We start from the raw sequence: 27,820 nt of genomic DNA on the forward strand, positions 1-27,820 counted from the left end.
AAAATAGGGAAAATCCTTCAACTCATAAAAAGAAATCATGAGAAAAATGAATAAGCTGCAAAACATTACTGCAGAAATGAACTACAGTAGTTTTAAGTAAGCAATGCTATGATATCACCTCTTCAAAAAATGACATTTTTTTTTTTATAAATTCTAAAGAGAAAAAGAACTAAAAATGTATTTTTTCTTATAATACAGTCAGAAATCAGTAAAGTTCATTTGTACTTTCAACACAAACTAACTGCATCTCAGCTCATTCTCCAAATAGAAATGGACAATCAGTATTGAACTTTTTGATATCTATAAAGGAAAGAATGCCCTTTAAGGTCAATATTGGGATGAAAATGCAGGAACCTGGAAGAGAATAATCTGATACAGCCGCTGTCTCTCAAAAAGTTTGATAAAGTCCACAAACTGGAGTGAATTTGCTCTTTTACCTTTCTGTAGAGATTTTGTTTGTTTGTTTGTTTTGGTGCATTTTTCTGTGTGGGATTTTGTTGTTGTTGTTGTTGTTTTTTTTTTTTTCCAGTCAAATATGGGTATCAGACAACTGCAACCAGCAAAGTTCAAAGAGGCCTACAGGATTGTACAATGAGTTAAACCTCTTTCCCACATCTGCCCTATCTCTACATCCAAGCACCAGTAACTAGAATTCAGAGTGTTACTTACTGAAAAAAAATAAAATAAAATAATACAAGTAGCAAGGAAAATATTTACAAAAACAGAAACAAGAGAATTTGAAAAGCCCACAATACATTTTTCAAGCTACTTCAGTAAAACTCAAAGCTATTGTATCTTAAGCACATAGTAAGGCACATAATAAGAAACTAAGTAAATACACAGTAACCATAGTGGTACAAAAAACTGCTGAGGTTTAATTTTTCATCCCCAAATATGACCTTACCAAAAATAACTTCTTAAAAATTCATTAAACCGTCATAGACCTGAATATTTTCTATAAGATTGTAAACATGTTTTTCTTTAAAGAAATGTAAAAAACTCTTTGAAATCAGGACTATTTTCCCCTCTTATATTCTCCAAAATACTATTACACAACACGACTTTGTAGTAAAAATAACACATCAAGCTTCCATTACATGATGAAGTCAAGCTAAATCTCTGATATCACATCTTGAAGAAACTCAAATATGTTTTATTCCACAGCGAGAAGGCACTGCCTTTTCTCTAATAATTTAACCCATACGAACAGCATAGACTTTGTTTTCTAAGAAAAGTTAGTTGTAAAGATTTGCCAAAGTATGAACACACACCTCAGTAACATAAATACTATTCAGAGGGCACTCACAGTCAATGCTTGCTTTTCTTCAAGAAATCCAAGCACTATTTCACATTCAAATTAGTGTTTAATATATGTAGAGTAGACTCATCATTTTGTTAGATTTTTTTTTGTTGTTGTTTGGTGTATTGAAAAAGCACTCCAAAATGTTTTGTAAGGCTGATTTGGAATAAGAACTAAAAAGATATCCTCAAAAGAAAATTTTAAGTAGGAAATTTGATGACAAATATTATTTCTAAAAGACATTTCGTAGAAGATCTTTTTATGAATGAATATTAAATGTTGATCACATACTGGCAGCTACAATCAAAAAGATCATCCCCTAATTCTTCGCTGTGTGTATGAATAAGCTTTTTCTTTTAAGAGGCAGAGTTGGTCACAGCTGCTTCAGTCTCTATTTGAAGATTTTAACCAAAACTGCAATGCTGTCTTAAAAGGAATGTTCACAGAAAAGTCAGATTGTAGATTTTGAGAAGGAAACTCGGAGGTGATGGTTGTCTCCAAGGTCATGATTGTGAAGCGCAATGAGAGCGTGAACTGCTTCTTCCACAGAGCCCAGCTGGATAAGAGCCATTTTGCAATCTTTCCTAAGTACAACAAAAAACATTATTAATCCTAATCAGATTTTCATCACAGTAGCCGATACAAAAATATAGTGCATGTATTTTTTCAGCCATGCCATATAAATTGCTTCCACACTGAACAGTTGTGCAGTGACTCAGATTTAGTTATGCATCTGATAAAAAAGGAAGATACCAAGACTACATGAATTTTGTGGATTAATGGTCTACAGCCATGCCATTCTTCCATAACTATGCATTTCAAAAAGATGAGTCAAGATATGGCTCAAAGACCTCTAGGAAACATTTGTATTGTCTATATGTATGGGATCGTGCTAAAATAATGTTGCCAAGCAACATTTATAAATGCTAGAACAGATTCATTGTCATCTTTCACTTAACATTTTACATATACATCTTGTATTTCTTTTTGAAGAAGGTACTATTTCATTTACATTCCTTAAACTTATCTTACTTCAAACACACGTGGAATTTGTCAAAAGTCCAAATATCTTTCATTTAATTATGATAATATAGTATCCCATTTGAAATTTTAAGATTAGAATTGTCATAAACATGTCACAGCTGTACAGCTGTTACCTATAGATAGTGTCATACAGAAATGGAGTTTCCCAAAAAAACTATTATCCATCTTCCAGGATGAAAGATTGCACAATGTTTTTACATGAGAACTTACTGGAAGAATTTGAAGGCTTTCACAGTAGATCCAGTACCTGCAAAAAGGTTCTTCAGATCATCAACAGAAACAGAAGGCCTGTTTAAAAAACAAAACAAAACAAAACCACCTCAACTTGCAAAAGAGCACAGAGATCGGTAATATTATCAAATTCCCAGTTCTGGCTTCTAAACTAAATTTGAGCATCAAATACCATCTCCACCAACGTAAGCCCAGTCAACGTTTCAGCCCCCAAATCCTGGCTTTGACACTAAGATTTAGCGCTGTAGTATGCTACAAAAATAATTCAGATACAATCTACTGCTTTTCATCCACCTTCAGTCCTGTCTCTGTTAAAATCAGATGGCATAAAAATGAACGGGTAACTCCAGATATATATGAGGTCTTGTAATTATTATTAGTATGCTTCATGTATTTTCAATTTTGAAAGTTTTCTATTTTACTCAAAAAGACATTTAAGAAGTGTCCTAAATATATTTTTTTCTTGTTTGAACAAAATTCCAGTTTCTTCTTTTTTTTCCCCTAGAACAGCTGCAGAACAAAAGAAGCCTGTGCAAACTTATGTTTGGTTGTCAGTTCACACATTGTTGACAACATTCTAGCATGGAAAAAGGTTGTCTTCAGTTTTAAAGTACACACTTTTTAGTAACTGCTTTTTAAACACAACTTCCCCTTACATGATTATTCTAAATTCTCTACAAACCATTATTTAAAGCATTAGAAACATTAAAAACTGTATCTACATTACATAATGATGCTACTGATGAATTTGATGCAATGTAACTCTCAAAAAGCATGTCTTTAATTTTCCATAAAAATTTGTTACACAGAACTTAGGATATGAAAAAATAAATATATATTCTCAAGAAAATGTAAACTCTATTAAAACTTATCAAGAAGAGTAATAACTTTCAATCCATTATCCACTTCACTAGCAATAAAAAAATGTCAGTTACAGGATTTGCTTGTTTTTAGTTACAGAGCAGAATGACCCAATTCTCAGGAAACTGTAGAAGGACAAGGAAATTTACAGCTCACGTCAGGCTTTGTAGCTTTTAGAACATAACCTAAAAAACATCATCTTTCCAAGAAAATCGTACATGTAGGTACTCACGGGATGTTGGAGAGATGCAGGGTGGCAGATGGAGGAAAGATATTTTGGAAGTTCTTAGAGCCAGGCTTCTTAAAGCGATGTAAAGGGCTGTTGCTATAGTCCTTCGTCAAACCGTGGTCCTCTTGTCCTTCACGAGGCAGTTGAACAAACTGATGTTTTGAAAAAGTAGCATGGAGGACCTTCCCATAAAGCCTCTGTCCATTCAAGTTGCTGATAGCTAATCAGTGAAAACATCATTTGAACAGGAAAACAGATGATTGGAGTGGAAGAAAAAATGATTTTTTGCATACTGCTGTTTTCTCCTATTTAGTGTCAGATTTCACATTCTCATTTTAAATAGCAAATTCCATTTTTATGAGGTGGGTTATGTTTCCCTTCACAACATTACATTTAAAACAAGTATAAGGATGTATATATCCTCCAGTCTAAATGCAACAGAAACATAAAACAGCTTTTCAATAAAGAGCACTCGATTATTTTTCAACAGGTACATATAAGATGATGTACATGAAAACTCTATGAGTTATTTACAAGGTAAACTAGAGGAAGATTCTATGATGTTTTAATTCTAACATTTACTAGACTGAGATTTGCAGGTTGTTTTTTTTTTTTTAATCATTATAGGAAAATAATTTGCATACATGAAAGTAAGCAGATCAATATTAATATATGAAAGATGAAGTTTGTAAGCATCACCATGATGGATTAAATTTGTTACATTAGCCACTGACAGATGGCGAATTCCTAATCTTTATCACATTCATGGTAGCTACAAGCATAACTGCCTTAAAAATGAGTACCTAGTTGAGCCTGGTTTGCATCTGCCATCTGAACCAAAGCATTTTCTTTTTTCTTAAACATGATCTTCACACGATGCACATCACCATACACACCTGTGGAAACCCAGAAAGAAAAGTTGTCCAGACAATTACTACAAAAAGCTCAAGGGCAAGTCTCTCTCTTTTGATTAACTTTAGTGTAAACAAAGAACAGTCACCTCATTAAACAGTTTGGTTAGAATATTAGTATGAAAGAGAGCTTTCAAGCTTGTGTATTATTTTCTGAGGCTCAGAAATAGGGGAAAAAAACAGTATATCTGTCATAAAACTGCATGTCTGTGTTCAACTCTTAAACAGTGCAACAGTGTTAAAGTCCTCACAATAGAGGCATATTAAAATATTACCATGAGAACATTCTTCCCTGCAAGTAACGTATCTGACAATTCTGTAGTGTGTTTCCCCTGATACAATCTTTTTTTTCATCTTACTTTGCTTTACCTTTCTTTTCAGTAAACAAATCAGAGCACACACTGGTTGTTCTGAAACCATAACCATTCTGCCTTTTTGGTACCTGTGTACTACTGAAACTACTGCCTCAAAATTACTGTTATTTTAAAACCAGCCCATTCTATTGTGCATTTTCTGGACAAAATGGAACTTTAATTTACCATTGCTTGTCAGTTAAATAAAAAGAATTCTAGTCCTGTAGTTTCTCAAGGTATATTTGACATATCTTACCAAATAGGATGAAAAGTCCATGTGGTGTGATGGCCTGTTTAAATGATAAAATGAGTATATTATTTTTAAAGCCATGCAAATAAAGAAATCTACTCCGTAAGTGCGGGGTAAACAAAAAGAATGGGAGAGATACTGCACACTAATACATAAAACTGTTTCTCCAAAAGCCATTCCCTTCAGTAACTACAGCGTATAGCATTCTTGTTAATATATATCTGCTATGCATATATGAAATATTTAAACAAGCTAACACTTCAGCTCATGCATTTTCATCACTCAAGACTGAGTCATGCTGAAGAAGTTATTAATATATTAAGTGACTTAATTACTTGAACTTATTCTTTCCAAGCAGTTCATTCACTGAAAAATCGAAGCCATTTGCTACACTAGAAATAGAAAAGAGCATTCAAGAACTCATTTGTCTTTTCTCAACATGAGATACCAACAACAAAACTAAAACTGGTTGCTTCTAAATGTATTTGCATTGTCTTCAGTTTTGTCCTCATCTCTGCACATGACCACAATACGTGACACGTGTACTACTTAATTGCTTATATATGAAACATATGGAAAATGCTGTTTAAATTTTGTTTGATTAGAAGTTGTGAGAACAAAGCCTGACTCTAAAAGAAGTAATTTTTCTTCAGAGGTTTTTAATTAAACCATAGTGTAACAACTTCCCCAAGTACCAAAGAAGTTAATTTATACCTTAATGAAACCAGATTTTATTCAACTGAGATGAAGATTTTGCTAGAAATAAGTACTAAAAATACCTACTTATCAGAAGGCACTATTTGCATTCTAGGCCTATTCCTTTTCAACTCACAAGGTCTGAAATGTTTATCAAAACATGCCTGAATTATTTAAAAACAGAACACACTGCAGCCTAAATATCACCCTATAAAGAAACAATTAATATCAATGTAAAATGTAAATGTTTTTCAAGTTTATTCTTTTGCCTCGAATACTTTAATTCAATGCAGAATTTATTTAAAGGCATTTCTTAATGAAATGAGACTGAAATATTTCTACTAAAATATGCTTTTTTGGGGAAGATGTGCAAAATAGCTAATTTAAAAATCATGAAGGATAGTTCAAACACACAGTGAAACCCTGCAGTAGAGTAGAAATGAAAATTGAAATAAGATGAACCAGATTTTCAATACATAGAAAAAGACGAAATAGGCTTCAACCACTACCAACGAACAAGTGTAGCACACTTTCCTAGAAATGTATTTACGATGACTTATATTTCCAACATTTAATGTTGTTGTATGTTCTTATTTTTACCTTTTAAAAAGTTTAGCAATATTTAATGAATTTACGTTGTATCATGCATTGCAGAGTGATGTTCTACATGACTTCTTAGATATGATTAGTATTAGGTAAAGTGGCAGTGTCCTAAAACCAGCTTTGGTCTATCCTTTACATATCCTTATTTTTAAAAAGCACATTCCTTTTAGATTCAGATAATCATCTTGAATAATTAGCTGTAGGAAGCCTGTCCACAGCAATCATCAGAAATTAAGTGATAAGATACACTAACAAAGCAAAGTATAATTGGTTTGTCTTACAGTCCTAATAAATCTACAGCTATTTCTTTTTATGCTTAGCGTAGAATTCAACTATTAGGACAAAAAAGTAGGAAACACAGCAATTACTTAAATACTAAAGGAATTGGTCAACAAATTTTTAAACCTTAGTAATAATGAAGTTAACTTCCACTTTGACTATAACTCAGTTTTATCAGTTTTATGGTTAAGTGAATTTAATGAGTGAGTAAAATAAACAATTTTACATTGCTGTTGAAGAACTGCTTATCAGCAGTCAAGCAGAAATGTGTATTAAGACATGGCCTTTGTAAAGCTTATTTATTTATTTAAGAGATGTATATTGCTTTTAATTAAGTATATCAATGTGTTATGTTTGAATAACAGGGGCAAGCTTATGAAACAATCCACTATACAAATAACTATCCAAGTTGTCCCTGGCAATTTTACAGCCAACATACCAAAAAAAAAAGAAAAAAAAATAAGTGGCACTATGGAAAGTGAACACGTTTATTTATTAGCTTTTAAAAAAATAGAATCAGATAATTAAATTAACTTAAAAAACTAGAATCATAGAATATCCTGAGTTGGAAGAGACCCACAAGGATCACCAAGTCCAACTCCTGGCTCCACACAGGATGACCCCAAAATCAAACTATCTGTCTGAGAGCACTGTTCAAACACCTCTTGATCTCCAGCAGGCCTGGTGCTGTGACCACTGCCCTGGGGAGCCTGTCCCAGTGCCCAACCACCCTCTGGGTGCAGACCCTTTCCCTAACCCCCAGCCTGACCCTCCCCTGTCCCAGCTCCATGCCGTCCCCTCGGGTCCTGTCGCTGTCCCCAGAGCAGAACTCAGCGCCTGCCCCTCCGCTCCCCTCCTGAGGGAGCTGCAGGCTGCCATCAGGCCTACCCTCGGCCTGCTCTGCCCTGGGCTGAAAAACTAGGAAGATCCTATCAATGTTTTGAAATGCATTTGTTTTGTCATGCTTTTATTTTCCTTTCCTGTCCCTCCTGTTTCTCCGACTCCTCATGTTTTGTATCAAATGAAAAAATCTTTGGCTCCTCTAATGATAAAGTGGTACTCAAAGAACTCTAACTGAGATACCAGTGAGTGTAGTCATAATACATGTGTACATTGTCTACCTCTTCAAACATTTCTCACATCTGACCATAGACCCTTTGCTAATTAGTAAGCTTACACTACACTGCTAGATTATGTTTCCTGAAGTAAATTGTGCTGAGAATCTTTTCACTGCTGACCAGGGTTTTTAAGCCCCATCAATACTGCAAATTATCTCAAACAATAATAGAGCTGCCCTGTTTTTGATACCATCAACACAACAGCATTCCTCATGTATGCCTTCTGCTTATGTTCATTTCCAGAAAGGATTCTGCCAGTTGGTGTACATGGATACTTGCATCACTTCTATTGATCATACTTACCTCAGGGTTGAGGTTGCTGACCAGTAAAACAGAATTTCCTGGAACACCAGTAACAGCTGGAATAGTTATCCGCCCAGGTGCTGCAGATGTAGGTGCTGCAGATGTGGGGACTGCAAGAGAACCAAGTGCTCCAGCAACAGCTGGAACTGCAAGACCTGCAAAGGTATTAATAGCAATGCTTGAGACATTTTAGAAGACAAAATCAGGTTAAGCAAAACCATCAATATTTGATTTAAAAAAATGCTTTAAAGTTATTTAGTTATTCCTAGTATCTGACCAGTAAAGCAGGATGCACCTGCCCTCTAGAGATGAAAAAATATTGAGCAGCCCAGAAAAGAAGTTAGCACCAAAGTTTATCCTGTGCGATAAAGGAAAAGATCACTCAGTCTAGAAAACTATTCATTTCTCATCTAGCTATGAAGCCCAAAAAGCAAAGACTTCCTACTTTACCTTTTTACATAACAGAAGTTCTGTAATTCTTAGAAAAACAGATGCTTAGAATTTCTTCTCTTGCACGTTATCTTTATCATCGCATTAAATTTAATTATGAAATTAAAAACTATATCAACGTATATGTTTTATTATGGCAAGAAATTTTACTGAATACTATGATATACAAAGGTAATCAGAATGACTCAGGTGAACATTGGGTTCTGACTGCTAGACTTAAATTGCTCTGAAACCAGGTGTACTCAGATAGCAGTACTGCTTTATATATATATATATATATACACATATATATATATGTATGTATATATATATGTGTATATATATATATATGTATATACACACACACATATGCATACATATGCACACATTTATATGTATATATATATTTAATAGAACTTACCAGCACCATGAGGAAAGGCCACGGCTTGGACAAATCCAGCAGGCCCTGCATATGGTGGCAACAGGATGCCATGGGAGCCTAGAGATAACAGACACATCTAATTATAACAGACCTGAACATTCCTCACAGGAACGGGACTCAGCTGCCAGCACTGCTATTCTGAATGTGCTTTGTGATTGCATCTTTTATAAAAGGTTTGGGTTAAAAAACTCTAATGAAATGCCAGTTTCTATGTTTCACAAAGACAATTTTCAGTTACTTTTGAAGGCATATATTCATTGTCTTTCATTGTCCCTCTCTAAAAAGAAGTCAGGGCAAGATGTAATTTAGATGAGTTTAATTGTGAAAGCACAGCATAGATTGGCATTCATTAAAGTTGAAGTACCTGTGGTGCAGTGTTTGCTAAAGCACGTTTTTTATTCATAAAATGGAAATGTATTCTAGAATTTTTCTAGAATAGATGAGATACATCTATTTCCCAGATATTTCTAAAAAAAACCCTAAGGGTTAAATAATGCTAACAACTAAAAGAAGTCCAAGTTTCTGAAGTTTACTAGCTATTGAGATGAATAAAGGATACATATTTTTCACATAAAATTCACATAATTTTTTTCATATTTTTTACATAAGCAGATGTACTTTTAAAGATTGTATTAATTCATAAATAACAGCAGTTGTAATCACAAATGTATTCTAAATGGATTTAGAATAACAGGGCATGGAGAGTCTTAGCATCAAAGGTTGCTCAGTGGCTTTTATGTTATATGGAGTTAAGTGCTACCTTGGGCAACAAGTAAGCTTGTGTTAGATATAAGCTTGAGCATGAATTCTTTCATATGTTAGCACACTAGCCTGTTTTTTTAAACAGTGCATATATAATCAGCAAATACAACCTGCAAACTTGGCGAAGTGTTTGTTTTACTACTCAAACCTCCACCACTAACTAAAATAGCTACATTCACTAACAGATGGTTATTGACAGGAATAATACAACACCGTAAGAAGTATCAGTTATGAATTACAAAACCAACAAATGAAACAGACACCACAGATCATGTACTCATGAATATCGCATCATGTTACACCTCCTCTTATCTGTAGTGACAAAGTGCCTTTAATACAAACAATGGAATACATTTATCACACCAAAGCAAGTAATTGTGTTCTTGTAATACACACACTGGTGCATTATACTGACAAGTTCTGGCCATATAGATATTAATCACTTATTCAAAATCCAGGAATGATAATGGAAACATTAATGAAGAAACAGATAAAGAGCTTTCATTCTGCCAAATGAGACCTGCATGTTGCACACTGATACCAAAATCAGGCATGTAAGAATAGTCAAACAGAACTAATGCAGAAAGATCTGGAATTCTTTGTTGCATTTTTTATTTGCAAAATCACTTTCTTTACAGCTAGCACATTTCAAAGCATACTCATTCATATATCTCTGCCCATGCTCTGTGGGCGAGGGAAAGTTTTAAATCCAAAGCATTCATAAAATCCACTTGTTTATAGTTATACATTGTAGTGCAATATCTCAAAAAAAAAAAAAAATCAAGACCAATTCATTTTTGCTATTAAAACAACTTCAAGTCTGCAGGAGGAATTGGATGCACTATTCTGACAGAGATACCTGCTTTATCTTCTAGTTCATCAAAACTGCCTGCAGAAGTAATAACATAGGAAGCATAAGTACTGACATCACTCCCTGTATTTTTTCCTAATGTCACACAGCTAAGTATTATTTGAACAAGCCTATGGCAGCATATCCACCTTGTAACAGCCGACAGACATTAGAAGCACACTCCATCCAATCTACAGCTATTTTTGAAAGAAAAATATCTATTCAGCTTCTTCACTATAACTACACTATAAAAACATCTTTGAGGCAGATGTCATAATCTTCCTTACATCAGTACACCTCTGCCGCTTTTACCATTCCTATAAAGGTTCAGACTGAAAATGGGCCAGCAGAGTGCCCTTGACACAAAGCAGCCCAATGGTATCCTGGCTTGCATTGGGTCAAGTATTGCCAGCAGGTGAAGGGCGGTGATTGTTCCCTGTCCTCAGCACAGGTGAAACCACATTTGGAACAATGTGTCCAGTGCTGGCCCCCCAGCACAAGGGAGACATGGACACGCTGGAAAGTCACAAAGAGCCACAAAGGCGATGAAGGAATGGGAGCATCTCTGGGAATGAGAGTGACCAAACACTAGCAAAAGTTGCCCAGAGTTTGTAAAGCCTTTCTCCTCAGAAATCTTCAAAAGCCACCTGGACATGGCCAACCTATTGTAGGTGTCCCTGCTTTAGCACGGCGTTGGACCAGATGAGCTCCAGAGATCCCCTCCAATCTCTGCTATTCTGTGATTCTGAAAAAATGAGATTACTAGCAAAGACAGGTTTGGAAGAGTGAGGGGAAAGGAAATTGACAAGTGTTCATCTGTTATTCCCCAAAAACCATGTTTACTATGTTATCTCTGCCCTACAAGCAAGTTTGTCCTTAATCTCTTCTAATTTTACTTCACCTTTTCATTTGCATTTCAGATTATATAAATATAATTCATTAAAACACAGAAGATTTGTAACAGCCATGCAGCATGTTTCCATGATGCTCTATGGCAAAATCTCAAAAAAAAATATAAAAATAGGCATGGATTTCATAAAGACCCAAAGCCTGCCTTTAAGGAGACAAGCAAAAACAATCAAGAAAGTAGTGAGCACAACTCACTTTATTACTCTAATCAGAGCTACTATAACCAGCGATTCAAAAGAAAAAACAAATCCAGTATCTGCCCTAGCTATCATAAAAAGAGAAAGGAGAAAATTCTGCTGCCTTTTCTATTGTTCTAACCAACATTAGGTACCTGTTCAACAGTGAGACAGTTTGTAGCTGTGTATTATTGTTAGAAGTTGTCATTAAAGAGAAAGAAAAATAGATAAGATTTCTAAATTGCCTTGTGAGCACTTCTTCCAGCTAATCAGATTAATCTGTTTGATGATTTGCATTTATTACCACAGTTGATTAGATGAGCATGTATGCACTACTTATGTCAAGAAGGTCTCTCCAGTGTCACTACAAGCAGATACCTCTTTCTCTATGCCACAGAAGTGACTTCTAAAAATGAAGAAAATTTCTGAAATTTTATCTCTTAGAAGGCAACTACAAAAGACATAAACGCTATATTTATTAATGTAAGTTGTCTAAGATTTTGTTCTTTAAAGCAAGCAGCAAAACTACATCCTGAAGGGTAATGCAACATAAAAAGCATAATGATCATCCTGTATATTCATCGTTAAAAGTAAAGGTTTCTTACCAAAGGAAGCAGGTATGGCAGAGTCCATGACTGGAGGGCCATCACCAGAGGGAAGGTCAAGGCGAGTGAAATCTCTGCTTTTATCATTGTTGTACTTTACCTTAAGGCTTGTTAACTTGGAGAATTCTATACGTAGAGTGCAGCACGCATTGTAGATATTTTGGCCATCCATAGCCTGTAGAAATAGTTAAGTTTTTAGAGACAAAATGCGTATTTGCAGCCTCCCCCCTAGGTTTACTTTATTTTCACCCCACAATTGTATCCAAACAGAAAATCACCTTCTCTTTCTAAGGTGCTGCTCTCAAACATGAGCTGAGCTGGACAATTACACTGACCCTATCCTTCCCTAGACATCCAGTGTAGAGCTTAGTGTAGTCCACTAATTAGTATTACATTACCTTGTCCCACTATATGAAACACAGATTTAAAAATGACTTGATTTCTGGTGAAGACTGGTGACCTGGACAGGCTGGAGAAGTGGGCCCACGTGAACCTAATGAGGTTCAACAAGTCCCAGTGCCAGGGGCTGCACCTGGGCCGGGGCAATGCCAGCCATGAGCACAGACTGGGAGAAGAGCTCCTGGAGAGCAGCCCTGCAGGGAAGGGCTTGGGGGCTCTGGTGGACAAAAGGCTCGACACGAGCCAGCAGTGGGTGCCTGCAGCCAGAAGGCCGACTGCGTCCTGGGCTGCACCAACAGAGGGGTGGGCAGCAGGGGAAGGAGGGAGGGGATTGTGCCCCTCTGCTCTGCCCTGGGGAGGCCCCACCTGGAGTGCTGCGTCCTCCTCTGGGGCCCCCAGCACCAGAAGGGTGTGGGGCTGTTGGGGCAGGCCCAGAGGAGGGCCATGAGGATGATCAGAGGGCTGGAGCTCCTCATCTGTGAAGAAAGGCTGAGAGAGCTGGGGGTGTTCAGCCTGAAGAACAGGAGGCTCCAGGGTGACCTCACTGCAACCTCTCAATACTTAAATGGACTTATAAAAAAGATGTAGAGCAACTTTTCATTCGGGTAGATAATGATAGGATAAGGGAGGACTAAAAGAGGATAGATTTAGCCTAGACATTAGAAGTAAATTCTTCACTCAGAGGGTAGTGAGGCACTGGAACAGGTTTCCAAGAAAAGTTGTGGATGCTCCATCCCTGGAGGTGTTTAAGACCAGGCTGGATGGGGTGTTGGGCAACCTGATTTAGTGGGTGGCATCCCTGCCTATGGCAGGGGAGTTAGATAATCTTTAAGGTCCCTTCCAACCTGAGCCAGCCATTCTATGATTTTCTACTTTTAATCTTACTTGTTTCCTTCTTAACACATGCTATCAGGTACTAGTAGTGACACTAATTTGAACATATTTATGGTCCCTATAACATAATGAAACTCCTTCTTTTACCACTAGTTATTCTGAGAGAAATCAAAGTAGTAGCACTTTTTTTTGCTCAGACCAATCATAAAAGAATTACAGAATGACAGAATGATAACATCATTTAGGTTCAAAGACATCATCAAGTCCAGCTGTTAACCTAGCATTGCCAAGTCCACCTCTAAACCAAATCCCTAGGCACCACATGTACACATCTTCTGAATACCTCCAGAGATGGTAACACAATCACTTCCTGGGACAACCTGTTTAAATGGTTCGCAACCCCTTCAGTGAAGAAATTTTTCCCATATTCAACCTAAACCTTTCCTGGCGCAACCTGAGGCGATTCCCTCTTGTCCTATCTCTTATTGCTTGGGAGAAGAGATCGACCCTTACTTCGCGACAACCTCCTTTAATCTGGTTCTAGAGAGCAATAAGGTCTCCCCTGAGCCTCCTTTTCTCTAGGCTAAACAACCGCAGTTTCCTCAAACAGTTCTCATAAGACTTGTTCTCGAAGAATCCTTCACCAGATTCCTCACCTTTCTCTGGACACGTTCCTGAACCTCAGTGTCCTTCTTATAGTAAGGTGCCCAAAACTCAACATAGTACTCAAGGCGTGTCCTTACCAGAAGGGAGTACAGAGCTGAGTATCACTTCCCTCGTCCTGCTAGCCGCACCATTTCTGATCATGGTGGGTGAAGTTAAAAATAATACTCAAAAGACACTGGTTTGCCATAACATACAGGATTATGACTTCAGTTCAGTTTACATTATCTGAGTAATCATACAAATTTCCCACATATCTCTAATAGGGTATCATTTATTATTAATAATACCATTCTTTAAGTAAAGATGTTATTGTTAACAAACAGGCTATAGTCCCAACTACAATTACTAATTTCCAACATTTACTTAATCTCTAAAGATAAGTGAATTTACCTGGTAGATGCATTAATGAAAGTTAATATGTGGACTAAGTACAAGTACCAATAGTAACAAAAGAATATTCTGTTCTTTCCATTTTGAAGCTGAAAATAAAGACAACTTCAATAATAAAACAAGTATAAATGTTCCACTTACTCTATCCTTTTGGTAATTTTTTGGGGGGAAAATTCTGAATACCACTTAATTCTTAACAAAATCTGTTTTTTTGCTTACCTTTTATGGGAAGTTTTAAATGACTGCTTTTACTTACTAGTATTGAGGTGACTACATATGTTATGGAAAAACGTGAAGTGTCTCAGACAGTTTCAATTAAACGTGGCATTATTTTTTTTCTGTTCTTATTATTTACTTCACAGTTCAAGTACTGCAAATGACAATTTGTTACATTACTGTCCCTTCTGCGAAAATCCTGGAGGTCTTGACTAACTGTATTTAATTATTGAATTACTCCAGACTCAGGAAACTAACACATTTCCCTTGAAATTAAAATATTTAGGCATGACAAGGAAATTAGTTATAAAAGTTTGTTGTTGTTGTTTTGTTGGTTTTTTTTTGACAAAACTCTGTGTTGTGTTTACATGGCAGGGTATTGTTAGCAGGGGTACTAACAGGGTAGCCTCGGTGAGGAGATGGAGGCTCACCCTGTCAGACAGAGCCAGTTACAGAATCCTAAACTAAATCCTTCACTGAAGCTGGTGGCACCTGTATGATAATATTTTTCAGAATGGGTAAAAGAACTGTGCAGCAGCTGGGAGACAGGAGTGAGGAACAGCTCTGCAGCCCTCAGGTGAGTGCAGCAGGAGGGCAGGAGGTGCTGCAGGCAGGCAGCAGCAGTTCCCCTGTGGCCTGTGGAGGGGCCCCTGGTGGAGCAGGCTGTCCCCCTGCAGCCCATGGGTCCCACATGGAGCAGATCTCCACGCTGCAGCCCATGGAAGAGCCCCCAGTGGAACAGGTGGATGTGGCCTGGAGGAGGCTGCGGCCCATGGAGAGCCTCCGCAGGAGCAGGCCCCGGGCCGGAGCTGCAGCCCATGGGAAGGGCCTACACTGGATCGGTTCATGAGGGACTGCATCCCATGAACGGACCCCAAGCTGGAGTAGGGCAAGAGTGTGAGAAGGAAGGAGCAGTAGCCACAAAGAGCTGTGCAGTGACCACAATCCCCATTCCTCACAACGCTGCACTGCCTGTGGGAGGAGGAGGCAGCACAAGAGCCAGGAGTGAAGCTGAGCCTGGCAAGAAGAGGGGTGTGGAAGGTGTTTCTAGTTCTCACTGTCCTACTCTTATTAATTGGCAATAAATCTTCCCCAAGTCGAGTCTGTTTTGCCCATGTTGGTAACTGGTGAACTATCTCCCTGTCCTTATCTCAATCCACAAGGTTTTTCATCTTATTTTCTCCCCTAGCCCTGCTGAGGAGGGGGACTCAGGGAGTAGTTTGGAGGGCACCTGGCAGCCAGTCAAGGTTAACCCACCACAGAAACATATGCCTCAAATAGGTCAGATTTTCTTATTTACTGAGAACATGCATTTTAAAAATCAGGGTACAGCTGGTCTAAAATTATGAAATCTAAAGGGAAAAAATTGATTACTGTAAATTTCTCACTGGAATTCAAACAAGTAAAACATGGCGTTCATCCGATCTCTGGACATTTAATCACACTACAATTAGGATTAATTCTCACTGAAAATAGTCCATTTAGTTTGACAAGGAGAAGGTTTTTTGTGACAACTACAGTTACCATCACTCTTCACTACCAACAGTCCCAATCTTCGACTTAGTAGAATCAGCAAGATTTTGATCTGTGTGCTACACATTCATGTTTGCAGTTAATGGTAGAGTGCTATCCTCTTAAATAATGAGGGTTGCCGATGTTATTCTTGTGCAAGAGTGTTAGAATGACAAGAAGTAAGAAAGGTAAAGAGCAAGCTATCACTACTGTTATATATAATGACCAGTTTATCTTGGGGAGGGAGAGCACAAGAAAACAAAACAGCAGAGTACTTACCATTTTGGCATAGTATGCGTTGGTTGGGTCAGCAAACTGGAGCAAGGTTTGAAACTGATTGTTCTTTGTGAAGGTGATAATCTTCAAGACAGGTCCAAATTTAGAGAAAATCTGAGAAGCAAGGAATATGGACTTTAAGAAAAAAAGAATAATTTATGCACCATAAAAACTACTATTTTAATACTTTCAGTAATTTTCTAAGAGATTTCTTTTGCGAGACCTGAATAGAAATAGAGTGATATCAGAATTCTGTTTCAGGTAAAAACTAAAATAAATACTACTACTAATAAAAAGGTACAAAAGATGGGGGAGAAGAATAAAATTCCCCTAAAGAACAGGCAATAACCTTAACTAAGAGCAGAGGGGTCTTTATCCAATGTGTGCAAAGAAACTGTGGATAATCAAAGCAATTTTGAAACATGGATTTTCACAAGTCAGTTAGATGGGAACTGCAAAAGCCTTTTAAGACACCCTTACATTCTGTATTTCAAGCAAATTTTGCAAATTTGGTGACCAAACATACATCTTAAGTAGTTTTATGTGCCTGAAATAAATTACACAGGCCCGCTGACCAAGCTAGAAGACAAAGAAGGAAAAAAGCAAGATAAAGACCTTGTTTGGCACTTACTCCTAATTTACAATTGAATGGCATTTGATTTACTGCAAATAAAGGCATTGCAGAAAAATTTAAAAAGGTTGAAACTAAATAAATGTACACTCAGAATGAGGACATGTAGCACATGACACGCTCACTACATGACACAACGACAATGTCTACAAAAAAGTGAGCCCACAAAGAATGAGGACAAAAGGGTAGCTAGGGTGTATCATGCAAGTGCAAAAAAACAATGTCCAGAGTAACAATGAAACAGGAAAGGAGAGTTTGGAAAGCACTGGCAGTTTTAGAACAAACTACTGGAAGCGATGCAAAGCACCACAGCAGTCAGGAATGCAGAACCCCCCAGACAAGTATTAATCCTGGAATGGAAAGAAAGGCCAGAGATAAGGACAAGCATCTCTTGCTAGCCTATTAGGCCCAGAATCATGGAAACAAGATACATTGTCCTTAACCTTTGCGCCCACTTTTTCAGTCTCTCAGAATTTCATGCTGCAGTCATCATTTTGTGGTGGAAGACAGAACAGAAACTTTTTTCACAGCAATTTAAAATTAGCTGTTGAGTTCCTGCTCACAAAGCACTTCCCCTTAAGTACAGCCTAAGTACAGTTTCTGAACGTATGCTTCCATGTGTATTTCAACAGAAGCAAGCAGACATTTTTAAGTTAATGAAATTCCACTTATAACTATTTGTTTTTAAACCTAAACCCTATGGCATACACCAGCTTTGCTTCTACAAAGATAAGACTGAGCATTCTGTTTCTTATAATAAATATTTTAAGGTGAATTGTGGGGAGAAAACAAAAAGAAAAAAAGGGAAGGGGAGGAGAGGAGAGGAAAAGGTAAAAGGGTCTTTGCAATCAGTTAAGACATACAAAATATAATTGAAGCTTTGGTTGACAGCCTGCCTGATTCTACGTGAGGCTATACTTACCAGTGAACATTTTCATTTCCATTAACACACTTACAGAATAATGTTACGTTGTAGTTATCTATCACACACAAAATGCTGCTCTAATTAGAGGATAATGTCCCTTGTTAATAACGCCAATTAAGTTCCTTTTTGAAGTATTGCTTAATTTTCTAGAGCTATTGTAAAAGTAGTTAAGTGAGGGTTATTGGACATCTCAAACATTGAAAAATATAATTCTTCAGCACTGAAGTGAACATTAGCCATATTCAAGTAAAATAATATGAATTTCTTCTTCCACTGTTTCCATAGTCAGAAGCAACAAAAGATAAAAAAATGCACAAGGTTAGGTACAGGAATTGCTGTTGCTCTGAAAGCTACCACTATTCCAAGCTTTCAGTAGTTAAAGCAAGTAACATTCTAAGGGTCGATGATAATTTAAAACATTTGTCCAAACAACTATACTTGTATATTATATCACTTGTATTAAAATATAAAAATGAATATAAAATGGTCATATATAACGCAACCTACAAAAGTTACCTAGTACAAGGAGTGCTAAAGCATTTGTTCCACAACTTCATAACAACCAAGATTTCACCAGCTTATAATATGGGCATAAATTCAAAGAAGGTTTTTGAATTTATCGCTGCTTCCAGAGAAATCTTATTGTGTGATCTTAACCAAGGGAGTGAAAGAAACGTTAAAACAAACAAACAAACAAACACACATGAATAGCTGACTACAAAAATCCTGTTTACTTTGATTTTTTTTTGTGCAAAACCAGTTCAAGCCTAGATCTCTACACAAAAACAAATCATGTTTGAAGTGGCAATCCTCATTCAGAATGAACAATACACAATTGATGATCCCTAGGTATTAAAAAATAAATAAAAAAATAACTGTATTACACCAGCAACATAGAAACAAATTTTATTATTAGTTTTACCAGTTCTCATTACCTGATACAGCACTTCCAAAGTGACAGGGTAGAAAACATTTTCAACAATGATTCGAAGAACAGAGCCTTGACCTGGAACGACTCCACCTCCAGCAGCAAGAGCATCTGGTGCAGCATTCACAGCTTGCAATGCAGCTTGGGCTCTCTGAAATCATGACACAGCAGAGACCACAATTAACTTACATATACACAAGTTATTCATATATAAATTAAGTTAGTTTACAAAGAAAAGCATGCAAAATGCATTTTAAAATGCAACTTTAAAAAACCTTGTTCATTTTATATGATTATCTACGAAAATGTTATGTAAATCATCCCTCCTCACCTTCCCCCTCCGCTAAAAGAAGTCAGATGATACTCACAGAATTTTAACTTTCTTTTTCAGTTATACTCTTTCTACTTTGTAATGCCATATAAGCAACATTTTGCTTTGATTCTGTAAACTTTTGTCATTCTGGAGGTATATTCCAGCAAATCAATGCAACAGTGACACGGTAATGGACTACCAAACAGTCAGAGTACCACAGACTACTTCACCTGCTTTATTAGGATTTCATTCTCTTCAGGAACTGAGTTTTGGCAAGCATAAGCTTAAAGGTGCATACATTGCTCTGTTTTCTTAGCTGAGCTCTTGGCTGCAAAAAACAAACCCACACCTTTCAACTCACTCCTCAAACTGCCTCAGTGGAACTTGAGTAGTCTGAATAAGCATTTTTGATATGCTTTCCTCAAAAAGGACTTCAAGATTAATTCTAAGAGCCCTGTGGAGAGACATTCCTTTCCAAACATAATGTTGTGACTTGAAGCCATATCTCAGTAACACTCTTCCCTTGGAAGATGGACTAAACATGACACAGGGTATGGATGTTACTTGGTTCCATAAACATGTAACCCTGCAAAAACAAAGTGTCCCTCAGGGCTGAGCCTAGACACAAGGATGTCAGCAACGTAGTCGTCAGCTACATGATTGAAGTCTCTACAATTTAAATCTAATTCAAATGAAAGAATCATAAGTGAAATGTACACATTTTAAAAGTGGACCGTTTTAATTTTAATAGAAGGAGAAAGCAAAGACTATCATATACTGAGCTGAAAATGCTGAGAAACATGGGGTCTTTTGCACTCCTTGTTCTACTTGCAAATATGGGTGTAGTTTTCCTGAGGCTGTTACATATACCACACAGTTAACATCACCTTATTTGTTTCTGAGGATAAAAAAACAATCCAGCGATCTCAGATGAGGAAAGAGACAAATAACGTTTACCAGCCTGAAAACTTTGCACGATTCCAGTGACTTGCATGCACAAATTAGAAATGAACAGTGATGCTTGTTGCAATCACTGTTTGCAGCACTTGTACAGAAAAAATCAAAATCCTTACACACCCATAACATTCTATAATTTATATAAGATATACGTATATCTATGTACCTATATGTACATGTAGGGGAGCAAGCCCTCTGGGCTAATTACCAGGGCTTTAAACTAGGTGTGATGGGGGAAGGGAGGGGAGCTAAAAGTGACAGAGAAGGGCTGGGGGAAGTTGTCACTGCTCTCACTGTTGAAGACAGTAGGGAAAAACCTCTGAGCTGTCCTATAGGATTGTCCGAGGGCTCCTCAGAGAAGGCAATGATCCCGATACCCCATCCAGAATCTTCTTGCATCCCTCCAGGGGTAACTGTGCCTGCTGCTTCCCTGAAGTGCCATGATACCAATGCACGGAGCATGGGAAATGAACAGGATGAGCTCAAGATCTGTGTTTGATCGTGGGGCCACAATCTCATTACGATCACAGAGATGTGGTGGGACAGCTCGCATGACTGGAACGCTGTCATGGAGGGCTATGTCCTCTTTAGTGAAGATGGGCTGGGGAAGCGAGGGGGTGGGGTTGCCCTTTATGTGAGGGAGCAATTAGAGTGTACCCAGCTCCAGCTGGGGGAGGGTGAAGGACAAGTGGAGAGCTTGTGGGTGAGAATTAAGGGGTGGCCTGGTAAGGGGGACACTGCTGTGGGGGTGTACTACAGGTCACCAGATCAGGAGGAGGTCGATGAGGCCTTCTACAAGCAACTGGTAGTAGCCTCACGATCATGGGCACTGGCTCTCATGGGGGACTTCAATTACCCAGACATCTGTTGGGTAAGCAACTCGGCCAGCCATGTGCAGTCCAAATGGTTCCTACAATGCGATGAGGAAAATTTTCTGACGCAGGTGGTGGAGGAGCCAACGAGGCACGGTGTGCTCCTGGACCTCGTTCTTCCCAACAGGGATGGGCTTGTTAGGGATGTGAAGCTTGGGGGCAGCGACCATGAGATGGTGGAGTTCCAGATGGAACTTGATGGAAGAAGTAAGGCTAAAAGCAGGAATGCTGCCCTGGACTTTTGGAGAGCCAACGTCGATCTCTTCCAGGACCTGCTTGGGAGTATCTCATGGGCTAGGTTGCTAGAAGGCAAGGGTGCTTGTGAGAGGGGATCTCATCAATGTGTATAAATAGCTGAGGTGTGGGAGACAGAGGGATTTGGCCAACCTCTTTTCAGTGGTTTGTGGGGACAGGAGAAGGAGCAATGGCCACAAGATAGAGCACAGCAAGTTCCACACCAACATGCCAAAGAACTTCTTCGTGGTGAGGGTGACAGGGCACTGGGACAGGCTGCCCAGGGAGGTTGTGGAGTCTCCTTCTCTGGAGATATTCAAGGCCCATCTGGACGCCTACCTGGGCAGCCTGCTCTAAGGAACCTGCTTTGGCAAGGGGGTTGGACCCGATGATCTCTCCAGGTCCCTTTCAACCTCTTCAATTCTGTGAGTCTGTATGAGTTCAGTCAGAAGCTGCTTATTCATCCATGCAGGCTTCCTTGCCACCTTCACTGGATTTCCTGGTCATTGGGATGAACGTTCTGAACCTGATCTCCTCCACAGTAACATTGAGAAGTCCCTGTCTGAAGTAACTTCCTGTCTAGGTTACAATTGACAGAAAAAAACATCTATTAGAATTTGACTATTGGTGTAGTGCTGGTAGAAAGTAGTCTGTTTATTTACAGATGCAAGTCATTTACAATTTTACCCTGTTAAATGGAAATAATATACTCACAGCCTGATTAGGTAGATTGTCAGTCTTAAGTTCTCTGTAATTGGAATACTGAATATAAACAGGCTGACTGCGGAGGAGAGGTGTAACAGAAGTATAGAAGTTCACCGTATTAGCAGCAGCTTCTTCAGAAGCCATTTCCAAAAAAGCCTGCAATAAATATGTAACAGTTTTCAACATTGTTTTGTTTACAGGAAAGAACAAAGCATCAAACCATCACTTATTCCCAATTCCACTCTGAGTAGAAAAAAGATTACATGAAATTGTAGTGCTGATTTGCTCAGCATTAAAATGTGTTCATGTATGCAAGTTTGTGGGGGATATTTGATTTGATTTTCTTAATAGATTTTTATCTATGAGAATGGTCTTGCAAGGACATGCGCTCTCTCAGCACTCATTAAAAAAATGGTGGAGTAAGTATGACATGGGAAGCTATGCTAATAAAAATTCACTGCTAATGAATTTATAAGATTCCTGAATCAAGCCACTATTGCTTAGGTTGCAGATACACCTACTGAACGAAGCAGTAGGAACAGAACACTAAACATCTATCAGTTTAATCATAATATTAACCCGGTCCAGTGCTCTAGACAATTTATGAATGAATGTCTTTTATTTTTAGGATTCTAGTGTTCATTCACCATGTGAACTACCCCTTCTCATCTAAAAGAACTTATAAAAAACGTAAGCAATTTATTTCACATAAAATAATTAATATGTGTGTTAATTATTTAATCAAGCAGGTTATTTCAAGAGAGCTAAGTAGTGGCAGCATAGTTCTTGATCATCTACATATTCTTATGTAAGGTGTTTAAATGTTTACTATTATTATCAACAGGTTACTAGGTAATTTTTTAATCAAAAATATATTAAAAGCATTAAATACCAAGATATCCTTCCACATTTGAAAATACGAAAATCTTGAGCCCTCAATGAAATATTTAGACATCACTGCAACCATTTCAATCAAATGCAATATAAAAAGGGTTATATAACATGAATGACATCATCAGCCTTGCTTGCAAAATTAAAACATTGAAAACATACCTGACTTTTTCCTTTTAGCATCAAGAGATTGGTCACTTTGCCAAAAGGGAGACCTAATGAAATGACTTCTGCTTCAGTGGCATCACTTGGAATTTGACGAAGATGAAGGACACGAGAAGGAGAGATTGGAGATCTGCCTTCTTTTAATTTCTTGTCATCATTCCCATTAGCTAAAGTATTTAGGGAAAGGGATGGACAAGGAAACAAGACACACTTATTATGCAGTATAAATGCCAAAACCTAAAAGAGAGAAATTGCTGTCTCAGTATTGACATTGACTGTTATCTGTAGCTCTCTGAATAGTACGAAAGAACAGGTCATATATAACCAATGGACAGTTTAAAAAGGCCCCCTTCAGCTGTTCCAAATCTCCACTGTAAGGATGGTAGTTTTTGTTTTTGTGTTTTTTTTTGGGGGGGTGCAGGGGGTTTCTTATTTGTTTTGAAGTCTTACAGCCAGAGAGGCTGATAACTTTTCACCAAATATGCATATAATGTATTTATAAAGAGTTACTTACACAGAACAGGTGCAAGTCAGTAGTAACTGGGACTGCTCTAACTACTGTAACACATTTGGTTTTTAATTCCCAACTTATCTTCCTGCATTATTAATTTCTTAACTAGACTCAGAGAAGCACGAAATCCATACAGATTCTAAAGTCTTCCACTTTGGCAAACAGCTTTCTTTTCTTTTCTTTTTTTTTCTCTTTTTTTTTTTTTTTTCTCCCAACATATGCTTATTTGGGTCCTGTAACAGGTAAGTGACCAATGGTTACATTTCAAGGAACTGACTCAAGAGTCCTTGAGAGCACTTTTAAACAGAACACCACCTCTGAAACAGGCACATTATTCTAGGAACTATCACAATGGAGTAATAACTGTTAAAGTAATAAAAATTAAATTCATTAGCCAATTTACACACCCCAGTAATAGATTTTCCTAGAGCAAGATACAGGAGTTTAAGAGACTTGATGAAAAAAATTTCCTAAAATGAGAGAGAAGACAACAACTCCAATGGAAATCGTATTTAAGTCTAACTGTACACCACTTAAGGTATACCACTTTTGTTAAGAAATAGTTTTGTTTTGTTTTGTTTAATTTATATGCTACAAACAGCTTCATTCCAGCAAGAGAAAGAACCTTAACATCTCATGTGCTTCATTTGGTATTCCAGAGAATCCCTAAAGATTAGGAACAAATATCCGTGTGAGGTTGGCAAGTGGTTCCATATTTTCCTTTAAGTTTTGAAGACAATCTAAAGCTGAGAAGTGTTTCACACAAGTCTCACTCTGTACATAAGTCAAGGTAATTAATACCCTCTATGTATAACAAAAGAGCTTGTTATGCATTGCTTTTTCCATCAAGAAATGCCACTGTGTGCTCTGTGTGTATTCTGGAAAATGTGAACAAGTGGCAAACTTGCAGGGGATGATATTTTAAGACAAAGAGAAAGGTACTTAACACTTACCAACACCAAGCCAGGACAGGATATATTATTATTAAAGTCTAACAACCTGTCCCATCTTGTTAAATCTAGTTTTAAGGTTTTTAAGGGACACAACTAAGTCCCTGATTTTACTAAGCCAAGGACTGCTTGACTAAATAAAACAGCAAATGAAACCTAAGAAGAATGTTGCCTTTAGTTTAAGGTGAGAGTCTTTTGCAGGAGTAATGCCACAAGGGCTCTCTTGACTCATCACAGGTGGCAAAACGGAACTAAGTGGCAAGCACAGCATTTTCTCTCAGCACCTTCACCGAGTGTTACAGGAGTTTGCAGGTCAGGCATTCAGCCAACAAGGATGGTGCTTAACAGAACGGTTTCAACCCGTGCACATACAGCATGCATCTTCACTATCTACCCATTAGCAAGCATATATTGACTCTGGCTTCTGAATAGCGACCAACACCTGACCTAAAAATCTCATGTGCTATTAAAATGCCTCCTTTTGGTAATATAGTAATTATATTAAGTATGGTGGAGCTTCAAGTAAGTCACTGAATCAAAAATAAAAGCTAGCACTCATTCCATCCCAACTATAAAGGCCCCAGCATTTTTAAACCATACTTCTTTCTGCAGCTATTGTCTGATACGAATCTTGATGCAGAACAATAATCATATTGTGTTTTTTTTTTTGGCATCTAACCTTCAAAATGGATTCAATAATTCTTTAAAGTATGCCCAAGGCCGTTACCTCTTCAGAATTTCACACTCGGGTGAAAACAGAAAACACATATACATTAGAGAAGCCTCAAAACAAAATGAAATTTGGGGCCAAGATTTACAAACAGGAGTTCATCAAAATCATGACTCACGACTGTACAAAAATACTTTCCAAGTGAAGAGCCTCAGAATGAGAAATGCAAAACATATTCTAGATATGTGACCCACTACATAGAAAAACTACTGCAGGTGAAGCAGTGGTATTAGGTAAACAGCCCCATCTCAATTATTTTTAGTTTTAATTCATCTCAATTATTTTTAATTCAGATTATTTTTATCTTAAAATTAAGTAGAGAAGCATCAGTGAGAACTACTTTTTTTTTTTTGATTTATTAGAAGCCAAATACACCCAGCTTATTTTAATGTCCAGTATGATTTAGACACCCTGGAAGTCAGTATGAGGTATCAGTGGTTACAATGGTAATTAATAAAAGCCACATGAACTCAGTACTAATTCATATTCCTTGTCCGTTGGCAGCTTGTCACAAAAATACCATCTACACAAGCCTGAAATACATTTCAGCTATTAAATTACTGAATTATAAGCTTATGCTATTTCGAGACAAGCAGAAGCCTATGGAAGTCATACTAAATCAATTAACAGAATTAGGAACAATCCAACGTGTGCAACTAAGAAACAGAAGAGAAAAATGTTCTGAAGAGTTCTCAGACTCTTCCTTACTCTTGATTCCCATAGGAAACACAGCAACTAGGACTTAAATGCTTATCAAGGGTTCATCTTCTCTGTCCTTTGAACCCTTATAAAACCAAATATTAGAAACCAACGCTGACAGACAATTGTCTATCATAAAATCATTAAGGCTGGAAAAGCCCTCCAAGATCATCCGGTCCATCTGTTCCCCTACCACCACTGTCACCCACTAAACCCTGTCCCTAAGCACCAGGTCCAACCCCTCCTTGAACACCCCCAGGGACGGTGACTCCAGCACCTCCCTGGGCAACCCGTCCCAATGCCTGACTGCTCTTCCTGAGAAGAAATGTCTCCTCATTGCCAACCTGATCCTCCCCTGGCACAACTTGAGGCCATTCCCTCTCATCCTATTGCTAGTTACCCGTGAGAAGAGACCAACCCCCAGCTCCCCACACCTTCCTTTCAGGCAGCTGTAGACAGCAATGAGGTCTGCCCTGAGCCTCCTCTTCTCCAGACCAAACACCCCCAGTTCCTCAGCCGCTCCTCACAGGACTTGTGTCCCAGGCCCTTCACCAGCTCCGTAGCCCTGCTCTGGACACGCTCCAGGGCCTCGATGTCCTTCTGGTAGTGAGGGGCCCAAAGCTGAGCACAGCACTCGAGGTGCGGCCTCACCAGAGCAGAGCACAGGGGGACAATCCCCTCCCTGCTCCTGCTGGCTGCACTGCTCCTGACACAGCCAGGATGCCGCTGGCCTTCTTGGCCACCTGGGCACACTGCTGGCTGCTGTTCAGGTGAGCATCGACCAGCACCCCCATATCCTTTCCTCTGCACAGCTTTCCAGCCACTCTGCCTCATGCCCGCAGCACTGCATGGGGTTGGTGTGGCCAAAGTGCAGACCTGGCACTTGGCCATGTTGAACCTCATCCCACTGGCCTCTGCCCATCGACACATCCTGTCCAGGTCCCTCTGCAGGGCCTTCCTGCCCTCTGGTACATTGACACTTCCCCCGACTTGGTGTCATCTGCAGACTTACTGAGGGTGCACTCAATTCCCTCATCCACATCATCAATAAAGATATTAAAGAGGATGGCCCCAACATCGACCCCTGGGGAACAAAACTCGTGATCAGTCACCTGCTGGATTTCACTCTGTTCACCACCACTCTCTGGGCCTGGCTTTCCAGCCCGTTTTTAACCCAGCACAGTGTCCGTGTGCAAGCCATGGGCTGCCAGCTTCTCCAGGAGAATACTGTGGGAGACCATGTCAAAGGCCTTGCTGAAATCTAGGTCTTTGCTCAGAAGTCTGATGTTACTAGGAGGATGTTACTTGAAGTCTGATGCATGTCTGCATCAACAGCATCTCCCTCACCCACCAGGCGGGTCACCTGGTCACAGAAGGAGATGAGGTTGGTCAGGCAGGACTTGCCTTTCATGAACTCATGCTGACCGGGCCTGATTCCCCCAGAGGTCCCACACACACTGCGTGACTGCATTCAGGATGACCTGTTCCATCACCTTTCCTGGCACCAAGGTCAGGCTGACAGGCCTGTAGTTCCCTGGGTCCTCCTTACGACCCTTCTTACAGACAGGCATCACATTAGCAAGTCTCCAGCCATACGGGACCTTTCCAGATGACCATGACCACTGATGGATGACAGATGTCACAAGTAAATTAATTTACTTAACT

At 38.5% G+C, this 27,820-nt stretch overlaps 1 protein-coding gene across 1 annotated transcript in view; it reads right to left on the minus strand.

Annotated features, from left to right (window-relative positions):
- Window positions 1-1,609: 1,609 nt before the first annotated feature.
- PTBP3 (polypyrimidine tract binding protein 3) overlaps window positions 1,610-27,820 on the minus strand; it is a 59,666-nt gene continuing 33,455 nt past the window's right edge. The window contains exons 3-13 of the mRNA XM_084304909.1: window positions 23,263-23,432; window positions 22,219-22,365; window positions 19,136-19,279; window positions 16,648-16,758; window positions 12,352-12,526; window positions 8,179-8,333; window positions 5,186-5,219; window positions 4,469-4,561; window positions 3,669-3,885; window positions 2,555-2,632; window positions 1,610-1,884 (exon numbers count right to left, since the gene is read on the minus strand). Of these exons, the coding sequence (XP_084161035.1) occupies window positions 1,752-1,884; window positions 2,555-2,632; window positions 3,669-3,885; window positions 4,469-4,561; window positions 5,186-5,219; window positions 8,179-8,333; window positions 12,352-12,526; window positions 16,648-16,758; window positions 19,136-19,279; window positions 22,219-22,365; window positions 23,263-23,432 (1,457 nt within the window). The 3' untranslated portion in view covers window positions 1,610-1,751. The remainder of the gene's footprint in view (window positions 1,885-2,554; window positions 2,633-3,668; window positions 3,886-4,468; window positions 4,562-5,185; window positions 5,220-8,178; window positions 8,334-12,351; window positions 12,527-16,647; window positions 16,759-19,135; window positions 19,280-22,218; window positions 22,366-23,262; window positions 23,433-27,820) is intronic.

Source organism: Netta rufina (assembly GCF_964035555.1).
Source record: "Netta rufina genome assembly, chromosome: Z".
NCBI lineage: Eukaryota > Metazoa > Chordata > Aves > Anseriformes > Anatidae > Netta > Netta rufina.